General features: G+C 43.4%; 1 protein-coding gene across 1 annotated transcript in view; it reads left to right on the forward strand.

Annotated features, from left to right (window-relative positions):
• Positions 1 to 8,195, forward strand: part of FYTTD1 (forty-two-three domain containing 1) — a 43,732-nt gene extending 35,537 nt beyond the window's left edge. The window contains exons 8-9 of the mRNA XM_008009693.3: positions 840 to 966; positions 5,732 to 8,195. Coding sequence (XP_008007884.1) covers positions 840 to 966; positions 5,732 to 5,830 — 226 coding nt within the window. The 3' untranslated portion in view covers positions 5,831 to 8,195. The remainder of the gene's footprint in view (positions 1 to 839; positions 967 to 5,731) is intronic.
• The last annotated feature ends 4,760 nt before the right edge of the window (positions 8,196 to 12,955 follow it).

Consider the following 12,955-nt stretch of genomic DNA (forward strand, 5'->3'; position numbering starts at 1 on the left):
GCGAACACGGTGAAACCCCGTCTCTACTAAAAATACAAAAAACTAGCCGGGCGAGGTGGCGGGCGCCTGTAGTCCCGGCTACTCGGGAGGCTGAGGCAGGAGAATGGCGTGAACCCGGGAGGCAGAGCTTGCAGTGAGCCGAGATCGCGCCACTGCACTCCAGCCTAGGCGACAGAGCAAGACTCCGCCTCAAAAAAAAAAAAAAAAAAAAAAAAAAGAGATAAGGTCTACTCTGATGCCCAGGCTGGAGTGCAGTGGTGCCATCATATCTCACTGGTGCCTCGAACTCCTGGGCTTCAATAATTCTCCTGCCTCAGCCTCTGAGTAGCTGGGAACATAGGCATGCACCACCACACCCAGCTAGTTTTTTTTATTTATTTTATATATTTTTTTGTACAGGTGGGGTCTTGCTATGTTCCTTAGGCTGATCTCTAACCCCTGGCCTCAAGCGATCCTCCTGCCTTGGCCTCCCAAAGAGCCAGGATTCTAGGCCTGAGCCACAGTGCGTAGCCGTCCAGCCATCTGAATGAATGAAATGAGAAGAGTGCAGGACGGGTGCCTAGGACTTTAGAGGTTGCTTTTTTTTAAATGGAAGATCAAGAGTTAGGAATCACCAAACATTCCAACTTGTTGAAAAGTTTGTAGTTCTATTTAAAGAGGTATTCTCTGAACAATGATATATTTTAGTCTAGAGTAGCCAATGACACCTTTTTTTTGAAAACACAAATAAAATGGCCGTAATACATTTGAACATGTGTACAGGATGTCTTAAGTACCAAATTAATTTATTTTTCTTTTCATTGTTAAGCTGCTCTGATACTTTAATATTTTTCTAATAGAACTCAGAAACCACGATTAACTCGCACTGCTGCACCTTCATTTTTAACAAAGCGGGAGCAAAGTGACGCCCGGAAAGTCCCTAAAGGTGTTCCCCTACAGTTTGACATAAACAGCGTCGGAAAACAGGTAAAAAACATTTTCTGTATTTTCTTGGGCCATCTGCTGAGAATATTTTAATTAACAAAACATTTATTATAATCGTGAATTATAAACAAGGTATCCTAACTGCCCCCTGAAACCTAGGGAACCACTAACCCACTTCTGTCTGCCAGTTTGCCTATTTTGACATTTCATATAAATCAGATCATACAGTATATATTTGTGACTGAATTGTTTCACTTAGCATAATGTTTTCAAGGTTCATCTATATTGTGTCCGTATTTAATTTTGTTTTCCTGCTGAACAGTGTTCATAATACGTGTATACCACATCTTATTTATTCCTTCATTACTGGATGGGTATTTGGGTGTTTTCACTCCTCGGACGCTATGAATAATCCTGCTCTGAGCATTTGTGCAGAAGTTTTTGTGTGAGCATCTGTTTTCATTTCTCCCTGGTAAATACCTAGGAGTAGAATTTCTAGGTTTATAGTAACTCTTTGTTTGTTTGTTTTTTGAGACGGAGTCTCGCTCTGTCGCCCAGGCTGGAGTGCAGTGGCCGGATCTCAGCTCACTGCAAGCTCCACCTCCCGGGTTCACGGCATTCTCCTGCCTCAGCCTCCTGAGTAGCTGGGTCCACAGGCGCCCGCCACCTCGCCCGGCTAGATTTTTTTTTCTATTTTTAGTAGAGACGGGGTTTCACCGTGTTAGCCAGGTTGGTCTCGATCTCCTGACCTTGTGATCCGCTCGTCTCGGCCTCCCAGAGTGCTGGGATTACAGGCTTGAGCCACCGTGCCCGGCCGGTTTATAGTAAGTCTTTATCTAGTCTTTTGAGAAACTGCTGGACTGTTTTCCCTAGAAGAGTCTGTGCTACAACTTTATATTCCTGCCAGCGTCTATGAGGGTTCTGAATTTCTCTATATCCTCACCAATACTCACTGTTATCTGCTGTTTGACTATAGCCATCTAGCAAGATTACAGGATACAAGGTTAATAACAAAATTGTCAAAACCGACCAGGTGTGGTGGCTCACGCCTGTGTTCCCAGCACTTTGGGAGGCCGAGGTGGGCAGATCACCTGAAGTCAGGAGTTCGAGACCAGCCTGGCCAACATGGTGAAATCCTGTCTCTACTAAAAATACAAAAATTAGCCTGGTGTGGTGGCAGGTGCCTGTCATCCCAGCTACTAGGGAGGCTGAGGCAAGAGAATTGCTTGAACCCAGGGGGCAGAGATGGCAGTGAGCTGAGATTGTGCCACTCACTCCAGCCTGGGCAACAGAGCAATACTCATCTCCAAAAAAAAAAAAAGTCAAGAACCACATTGACAATTTTGTATTAACCATATTAACTTTATATCCTGTAATCTTGCTAAATTCACTTACTTTTGTTTTGACTTTGTAGATTCCTTAGGACTTTTTTTTTTTTTTTTGAAACAGGGTCTCGCTCTGCCACCAAGACTGGAATGCAGTGGCATAATCATAGCTCACTGTAGCCTTGACTTCCCAGGCTCAAACGATCCTTCCTCCCACCTCAGCCTCCTGGGTAGCTGGGGATACAGGCACACACACCGCCACACCTGGGGATGCAGGCACACACCACCACACCTGGGGATACAGGCACACACCACCACACCTGGGGATGCAGGCACACACCACCACGCCTGGGGATGCAGGCACACCCCGCCACACCTGGGGATGCAGGCACACCCCGCCACACCTGGGGATGCAGGCACACCCCGCCACACCTGGGGATGCAGGCACACCCCGCCACCACACCTGGGGATGCAGGCACACCCCGCCACCACACCTGGGGATGCAGGCACACACCACCACCACACCTGGGGATGCAGGCACACACCACCACCACACCTGGGGATGCAGGCACACACCACCACCACACCTGGGGATGCAGGCACACACACCACACCTGGGGATGCAGGCACACCCCACCACACCTGGGGATACAGGCGCACACCCCACCACGCCTGGGGATACAGGCGCACACCCCACCACGCCTGGGGATACAGGCGCACACCCCACCACGCCTGGGGATACAGGCGCACACCCCACCACGCCTGGGGATACAGGCGCACACCCCACCACGCCTGGGGATACAGGCGCACACCCCACCACGCCTGGGGATACAGGCGCACACCCCACCACGCCTGGGGATACAGGCGCACACCCCACCACGCCTGGGGATACAGGCGCACACCCCACCACGCCTGGGGATACAGGCGCACACCCCACCACGCCTGGGGATACAGGCGCACACCCCACCACGCCTGGGGATGCAGGCACACAGACCGCCACACCTGGGGATGCAGGCACAGACCGCCACACCTGGGGATGCAGGCACACACCCCACCACACCTGGGGATACAGGCACACACCACCACACCTGGGGATACAGGCACACACACCACCACACCTGGGGATACAGGCGCACACCACCACGCCTGGGGATACAGGCGCACACCACCACGCCTGGGGATACAGGCGCACACCACCACGCCTTGGGATGCAGGCACACCCCGCCACGCCTGGGGATGCAGGCACACCCCGCCACACCTGGGGATACAGGCACACACACCACCACACCTGGGGATACAGGCACACACCACCACACCTGGGGATACAGGCAAACCCCGCCACACCTGGGGATACAGGCACACACACCACCACACCTGGGGATACAGGCACACCCCGCCACACCTGGGGATACAGGCACACACACCGCCACACCTGGGGATACAGGCACACACACACCACGCCTGGGGATGCAGGCACACACACCACCACACCTGGGGATACAGGCATACACCACCACACCTGGGGATACAGGCACACACCACCACGCCTGGGGATACAGGCACACACACCACAACACCTGGGGATACAGGCGCACACACCATCACACCTGGGGATACAGGCACACACCACCACACCTGGGGATACAGGCACACACACCACCATGCCTGGGGATACAGGCACACACACCACCACGCCTGGGGATACAGGCACACACACCACCACGCCTGGGGATACAGGCGCACACACCACCACACCTGGGGATACAGGCACACACCACCATGCCTGGGGATACAGGCACACACACTACCACACCTGGGGATACAGGCACACACACCACCACGCCTGGGGATGCAGGCACACACACCACACTTGGCTAATTTTTATATTTTTTGTGGAGACAGGATTTCAGATAGGGTTTCACTACCTTTCCCAGGCTGGTCTTGAACGCCTAAGCTCAAGCCATCTGCCTGCCTTCTGTGGCTGCCCAGCTTAGGATTTTCTGTGTAAACAATCGTTTCATTCTCCTAATTCGTTTTCAATCTTTAAACCTTTTCTTGCTTTATTACAATGGCTAGGACCTCCAGTCCAATGTTGAGTAGAAGTGGTTAAGATGTATACTTGTATGCGTGCCTTGTTCCAAAGTCTGATGAGAAGGCAATAAATATGTCACCATTTAGTATGATATTAGCCATATATGTATATTTTTTTTCTTTTTTTTTTTCTTCTTTTTTGAGATGGAGTCTTGCTCTGTTGCCCAGGCTGGAGTGCAGTGGCGCGATCTTGGCTGACTGCAACCTCTGCCTCCTGGGTTCAAGCAATTATCCTGCCTCAGCCTCCCGAGTAGCTGAGATTACAGGCATGCGCCACCACACCCGGCTAAGTTTTTTGTATTTTTAGTAGAGACAGGGATTCACCATACTGGCCTGGCTGGCCTCGAACTCCTGACCTTTTGATCCGCCTGCCTCAGGCTCCCAAAGTGCTGAGATTACAGGAATGAGCCACCATGCCTGGCCCAGTTTCTTTTTTTCTTTTCTTTTCTTTTTTTTTTTTTAATAGATTCTCTTTGTCAGATTGAGGAAACTTCCTTCTATTCCCGATATGCTGAGAATTTTTATCATGAATAGGTATTCGATTTTGTCAGATGGTTTTTTGGTATTCCTTGAAATAATGTGAAATTGAAGATACGAAGGATGGATAGAAATTTCACCAAATTGGCCTGGTGCGCTGGCTCACACCTGTAATCCCAGCACTTTGGGAGGCCAACATGGGTGGATCACTTGGGGTCAGGAGTTTGAGACCAGCCTGGTCAACATGGAAAATCCCTGTCTGTACTAAAAATAAAACATATTAGCTGGGTGTGGTGGCACGTGCCTGTAATCCCAGCTGCTCGGGAGGCTGAGGTGGGAGAATTGCTTGAACCCAGGAGGTGTAGGTTGCAATGAGCTGAGATTGCACCACTACACTCCAGCCTGGGTGACAGACAGACTCTCTCAATAAAAAAATAAGAAAAAAAAAATTTGACCAAATTTGTTTTGCTTATTTTTATTTTGTTACTATTATTTTTTTCCAGAAATGGTATAGTTTATAGATGCTGTTGTTAATAAAAAAAACAGATTTTCATTTGAATTTGAATTTCTGTGTTAAACTCACCGTAATCCAAGAAAATTTGCTATAAAATATTTACAGGTCTGAAGAGTTATTTTATCAGTGACATCATGAGTTGGTGGCAGTGTTTACAGAGCCTGAAAATAATTCAGATAGGGGCTTTGGGTGTATGACTTCTAGGCATTATAGCATATGTGTGTTTTATATAGTATATAATGTAGGCTTTATATGAGATCATACACATAATAGTAAAATGTTAGTAGTCATTACTTTTAATTAATCATAAGATCACATTATTGTTCCAAAGCAAATATGGCTTTCAGTAAAATTGTTAATTGTTGCTTTGTTGTTGTTGTTGTTGTTTTCTTTTCTCTAGACAGGGATGACGTTGAATGAGCGGTTTGGGATCCTGAAGGAACAAAGAGCCACTCTCACATACAACAAAGGAGGAAGCCGCTTTGTAACTGTGGGATAGGTCCCATGTCAAAGGAACTTTTGAGAGATGACTCTGAAAAGTTGAATTGCTTGAAGAGTTCATCACAGAAATTCAAGAAACTTTACTTCAAAATATTCACAAGGCTAAATAACTCTTATTTTTATTTTTGAAGTTTTTTTTTTTTAACGTATAAAGTAATGCCCTGAAAGAATAATAGGGATTATACCTATCTGTTCTTGAAGATTTCATGGTTGGCTCAGACAGAACAATCATCTGTTTGACTTCTTTGGTTCCTCATGCAGCAGAAGGAAGACAGAAAGATAGAAATTGATTATTTTTATGATAGTGGTATTCAGGATCTCATCACCTTTGTCCATATTTTAGACTTTGTCATGGTAAATCTTGGTCTTCAGAAACATGAGTAGGTCCCTTTGTTGCTGTCACTTACCCTTTAATAGTGTTGATGTAGTCAGTACAGTTGCCTTTTCTTCATTAGAGATAAAAAAAAAAGTATTAGAATTCCAGTTTTGGGTTTTAAGATTTATGGGAATATCTAGAACTTGGTTCATTTTTCAGACAGTGTAATCCCCTGGAATTATACAGCTTTAGTGCTGAACTTTTAACAAGAAATGTGACTCTAGGTACTAGTCTCAGTTTAAAATGTTGGTGTTAAAGACTATAAATGCATATTTACAAGGTTATCTGATAGGGCCTTGGAGGAGAAGATCCAGTTTTTAAAAATGACAGTTTGTGTTTGATAAACGAAGGCATGAGAGGAAGTAAGTAGCAAGTTGAAGGACAGGTAGTTGAGATGAAAAACTTCAAAACCCAGGTTATAGGTGTACTGTTTGGATTTAGCATAGTCTTGAGTCTAGTGTCCACAAAGTATTCAAATGATATTTAGAAGAATTGTAACTATTACATTGAATTGAGTCCCTTGGATATTTTGATAGTAAAATTAATAGCCATAAAGTCCTAGACTTCTTATTTGAAGTTAACATTTCTTATTTGAAAAGTTGAAATTTATGAGCTTTGAAGATTGCAAAATTAAATAATTTATAGCTCCAAAAGCAAAAATATACTTGTATATGTCACAGAAAAAATGCAGAATTTATAATAGAGTTACATTAACCTTGTTGTTTACCTTTCACTGATTTCTTATATGGTATAAATTAAAGTTCAGGCATTTATGGGGAGCAAAGGCCCTCCCCCACCACCCCGCCACCTGCCACCTCTGAGGGAGTGGGAGAAGTGAGTCTGTGCCAAGATAGTACTGAGTCCTCAGATGTTGTATACTGTAAGTTACGGTATAATGCCAAATGCAGCAAAATCTTCCAGCTATACTTACAAGTTTGGTCATTTTGAAGCTTGACGTTTTAGTTTGCCATTATGTTAAAAACATCTAAATAGGTGTTAGTTTCTCAGGAGTAGATTGTTAGTGTTGACTTTTCCTGTAAAACAAACATGGTTCTTGGCCTGCCTTGCATTGTATACTAGACTTCATTGTTGCCTCTCATGCTTCTTGAGTTACTTAATGATTTATGCTAGCCATGGAAAGCTATCAGTAACAGTTTTCACGCTTATACCAAAGAATTAAATCTGATCCTTAATATCTGATATTTTGCTGGTACTTGTACTGATAAGTGATTATTGGAAGTCAGTCACAGAATTTGAAAATAAATTCTAGTCTCTCCTTAGCTATTTGATGCTTTTCATATAGGCCAAGAACTCATTGCAAAACATTTTTGCAAGTATGAATGCCTGTATTTGGTCTAGGAACAGTACATTTTAGTCTGATTTAGAATTACTGGTAGCTTATTTTAAAGCAAGGAAAAGCAGCTGAGCTCGAGTTTGCTGTCTTTAGAACGGTTTGTGAAAATATGGTATAAAGGTGTTTTCATTTTCCTGTTCTTACCTATTGTATAGAGCTATTAATGCCATTTTTTGGGAAAACCTTAAAAATTGCCCCAAATACTGACATTGAGTGCATCAAATAACAAATTGTCTTTGGTATATTAAACTTTTATTCTTCATGCATCTGTAATTTAATTTTAAGTATAATGTTTTGCCTTTGGTACAACTAAATTAAAACTCTTGGTGGTCACATGTATATAAACAAAACAATATGCTTTGTTGAAGGAAAATTTTCTTTATTGGAATGTGGTTGTAATCCTTGTTCAGTTCTTAAGTTTTGGTTTTTTTAAAAAACAGGATGCAACTTTAAAATTTTCTTTGCATCAAGGTATATGCAAAACATTGATGCAGTGCATCACAAAATGGAAGTTTGTATTTAATGAGGAGGTGCTTTACACTGTACTTTTCGGTGTTTTTTGGAAAAGTTACATTTAGATCTATTCTGAAGCTGTTCATTTTTAACAAATAAAATGTTACAGGTTTCACATGATTTATTCTTAGCTCTAAAGATTGAGTTGTGGTTTTTAGATTGTTCTATGTTATGAAGAACTTTGTAGTGGTTATTTGTAGTTTTTAGGGTGTGAAACGTTATCTACTAGCAAAATTGGTAACTCACTCTAGTCTCTCCTATTAGCATCCGTCTCTCTTTTGATGATTTCATTTGTAGCTCCAACAAATGAATCTAAAAAATAGAATCCAGGCTGGGTAGGGTGGCTCATGCCTGTAATCCCAGAACTTTGGGAGGCCAAGGCAGGTAGATCACGAAGTCAGAAGCAAGACCAGCTGGCCAACACAGTGAAACCCTATCTTTACTACAAATACAAACACCAGCCAGGTGTGGTGGCATGTGCCTGTGGTACCAGCTACTTAGGAGGCTGAGGCGGGAGAGTTGCTTGAACCCAGGAAGCAGAGATTGCAGTGAGCCGAGACCATGCCACTGCACTCCAGCCTGGGTGACAGAGTGAGACTCTGTCTCAAAAAAAAAAAAAAAAGAAAAAAAAAGAATCCAATATACTTTGCAATGCAGAATACTGGATTACTGCTCCTTTTACATCTTAATAAAGTGAGTGCCAGTGTTTTTAAGAGTTGCGTGTGGCAGAGTTATTTTTTGAGCTCAGATCTTCTAATTCTTAATTGATAATAAACTGCTTCTGTGAATTGAACACCCACAGAAAATAGTGGAATGGTGTGTGGTTTTCAAATACCTAAGAATTGGTAATAGCCATGTTTTAGCATTTTTAGCATGGTAAGTAAATGTATTCTACCAGTGATGATTATACTTTATTACTTTGTTATTCAAGTTAGGTAGGCCTGTTAAAAAAGTCCAGTATTCCTAATCAGATACGCAGTTTTTAAAAGCAGGCATAAACTCTTCACCACAATTTTAATTACAGTTGTCCCTCAGTATACATGGGGGATTGGTTCCAGGACCCTTGTATATACCCAACCCTGCACAATACTGAAGTCCACCTGTGTATACGAAAAGTTGGCCCACTGTGTACATGGATTTTGCATTCCAAGATTTTTTTGGTTCAAAACAATTTGCTTGTGAGTACAACCAAGTAATTCAAAGCCACGTTGTTCAAGGGGTCAACTGTTTAAGCCAATCATAAAATACTATGTCTGAGGAAACAAGCTTCAATCCTCAGTGACTAGTTTTTATTAGAATAGGTGTGTATAGCTAATTATTAATATTTTGCTGTTAATAGCTTTGTAATTCACACAAAATATACAGGCCCAGAGTAATTTTTGTTGATTTATTTTTACTACAAAGAGATAAGAGAAAAAATAACTCACTTGGCAGTAGAGAAAATGAATACCATATTTGTAATATTAAAGCAGAAAATAATTCATTTCTGATCAGTAGTGCTTTCAGTTTTCATCAGAATTATTTTTTTTTTCTTGCCACTGTGAAAAAGCAGTTAAGCATGTAAAGCTTCCTTTAGAGAGGGTTCTTTTTGGATAGATCAATTTGAAACTAGCTTCTTTTTTTTAAAAAATGATACTTCAATCAACAGCATTTACAACAAGAATTGTGGACTATGGTGGACCATTAATAGGGATTTAAAGGTTTACTTAGAACTTGTAGACTTCTGATATCTTTTATTTCCCTTCTCACTACAGTTTTATTTTATTTTATTTTTTGAGATGGAGTTTTGCTCTTGTTGCCCAGGTTGGAGTGCAATGGAGCGATCTCAGCTCACCCCAACCTCCGTCTCCTGGGTTCAAGCGATTCTCCTGCCTCAGCCTCCCGAGTGGCTGGGACTACTGGTGCCCACCACCACAACCTGTTAATTTTGCATTTTTAGTAGAGACGGGGTTTCTCCATGTTGGCCAGGCTGGTCTGAAACTCCTGACTTCAGGTGATCCGCCTGCCTGGGCCAAAGTGCTGGGATTACAGGCGTGAGCCACCACACCTGGCCTAGAGCTTATTTTCTACCCATGTTTAATAGGAAGCTTGATAACACAAGCAAATGTGATGCCATTCTGGGACTGAAATGTCTTCTTCTGAGTGTATTCAGATGAGGTGTACCAGTGTTTAAAGATTAGTTGGAAGCTATTCTCCTCGTGTGCATGTGTAATTTCTACTTACTCCATTTCCTTTTAATGAGAAAAGAATCATGTTGTCTGAATTTTCCTGTATAAAGTTTTAAAAAGTTAATTATTAGGACTTCTTTTTAAAGGAGTAAGCAATGGAAGGATCAAACATTTATTAAATATATTCAGCAAATATATAAATGTATTCAGCAAGGAAGAGAATGGGATTCACCTAAATCCTATTCATACTGCTTTGAGTTTATAAAAGTGGAGTTTTTTTATTTTTTGAGATGGAATCTTACTCTGTCACCCAGGCTGCAGTGCGGTGGCACGATCTCGGCTCACTGCAACTTCTGCCTCCCAGGATCCTTCCCGGGTTCAAGCGATTCTTGTCCCTCAGCCCCCTGAGTAGGTGGGATTACAAGCTTGAGCCATCACGCCCAACTAATTTTTGTTTTTATTAGAAATGAGGTTTCACCATGTTGGCCAGGCTGGTCTCCTACCCTCAGGAGATCTGCCCACTTCTGCCTCCCAAAGTGCTGGGATTACAGGTGTGAGCCACTGTGCCTGCCCTAAAAGTGGAGTCTTTTTTTTTTTGGAGACAGTCTTCCTGTGTTGCCCAGGCTGGGGTGCAGTAGTGATCCTTGGCTCACTGCAGCCTCTGCCACCTGGGTTCAAGCGATTCTCCTGTCTCAGCCACCCAAGTAGCTGGGATTAGAGGCACGTGCCACCACGCCCAGCTAATTTTTGTATTTTTAGTAGAGACGAGGTTTCACCATGTTGGCCAGACTGGTCTCAAACGCCTGACTTCAGGTGATCCGCCCGCCTCTGACTCCCAAAGTGCTGGGATTACAGGCGCGAGCCACGGAGCCCGGCCTAGAAGTGGGTCTTAGAAGGAGTGGCCGTGATAAATTTCTAGTGAGTAGAAGGGGGAAGGGAGGACATAACCTTTGCATGGTATAGTGAAGTGCAGAGCTGGAAAGATTAAGATTTTAGTGAAACTTTTTTCCCGGTGTTGAATAAGTTAACTTTCAGTCTGTAAAATAAACAGGAAGAAGCTGGGAAGTACACTGTATCAATTGCTTACACTGAATAACCTGCACTGCCTTTCAGCTTCTGCTCCCAGACCACAGACCAGTGGTGGAAGAAGTTACAGATCCCTATAAACCACTTTGCTCCTGGCCTTTGTGCCACTATCTTTCATCATTTCTTTTATTCATCAGTAGACTCTTTGGTGAACTCCCCACAAAGACTCCATTTCCATTTCTGGTATCTCTCATAAGACGCTGTCACCTACTTTGTGGAGATGACTGAGGGAGCAGGGTAAGAATTCCCTCATAGTCTACCTTTACTTGGCAGCTGAAGCCTCAAATCCTTAGAAGTTGCAACGTTAACTGCTCCTCTATCTTGCCTCCCATCCTTCCTTTACCTAGAACTTGTTTTCATGTAATAGTATATATGACATCTTCAGTTTCCCCTGTATGCACAGGTGTTTCTTTTGGCTTTTAAATATCTGCATTTCTTTTTTCTTTTTCTTCTTTGAGACAGAGTCTTGCTGTGTTGCCCAGGCTGGAGTGCAGTGGTGTGATCTCGGCTCACTGCAGCCTCCGCCTCCCGGGTTCAAGCAATTGTGCCTCAGCCTTCCGAGTAACTGCGGTTACAGGTGCCCGCCACCATGCCCAGCTAACTTTTATATTTTTAATAAAGACAGGGATCTACTGATTTAGGAACCCTGTTTTCCTTAAAAATTGTAATTTTTTTTTTCCAAGATGGAGTTTCCCTCTTGTTGCCTGGCTGAGTGCAATGGCACGATCTCGCTTCAACCTCTGCCTCCTGGGTTCAAGTGATTCTCCTGCCTCAGCCTCACGAGTAGCTGGGACTACAGGCACACGTCACTACACCTGGCTAATTTTGTATTTTTAGTAAAGAGGGGGTTTCTCCATGTTGGTCAGGCTGGTCTCGAACCCCCAACCTCAGGTGATCCGTCTACCTCGGCCTCCCAAAGTACTAGGATTACAGGTGTGAGCCACCACACCTGACCCAAAAATTGTAATTCTTTTTTCTTTCCTCACAACCTCTCCTGTGTGTGTACGTAATCTATCTTTAGTTTCTATTGCTTTCCACTCATTTTTACTATTTTTTAAAGTTATTTTTCATTTTTAGAGATGGGATGTCATTCTCTCCTAGGCTAGAATGCAGTGACACAATCATAACTTGCTGCAGCCTCAACTCCTGGCCCCAAGCAAACCTGCCTCACCGTCCCAAGTAGCTGGGACTACAGTCAGGCACCACCACGCCCAGCTAATTTTTTAAAAAAATTTTAGAGACCAGGGGTGGGAGGTGGGGTGCCCTCACTGTGTTGCTCAGGCCTCTTGAACTCTTGGCCTCAAGCAATCCTCCCACCTTAGCCTCCCAAGTAGCTGGGATTACAGGCACAAGCAAGGGTTGACTAATTTTTTAACTCCTAAAAATATACTCAGTCCTAGGATAGCATAGAGTTTACTATATTAAGGACCTTAAAATCTTGTTGAATATTCAAACATTATAAGCTTGGTCAGTTCAGGGCTAGCATAGTATGTTGCTATTACAGTGGATGTATTCATACATGTAGATAGGAGGAATGCGGCCTGTTACAGAGAACTTGACAGAATTTAGTGTAGATGTAGAAGGTAATAAGCAATCGGATGACAATAGTGCATTTGAAAAGGTACA

The sequence above is a fragment of the Chlorocebus sabaeus genome, chromosome 15 (genome assembly GCF_047675955.1).
Source record: "Chlorocebus sabaeus isolate Y175 chromosome 15, mChlSab1.0.hap1, whole genome shotgun sequence".
Taxonomy (NCBI): domain Eukaryota; kingdom Metazoa; phylum Chordata; class Mammalia; order Primates; family Cercopithecidae; genus Chlorocebus; species Chlorocebus sabaeus.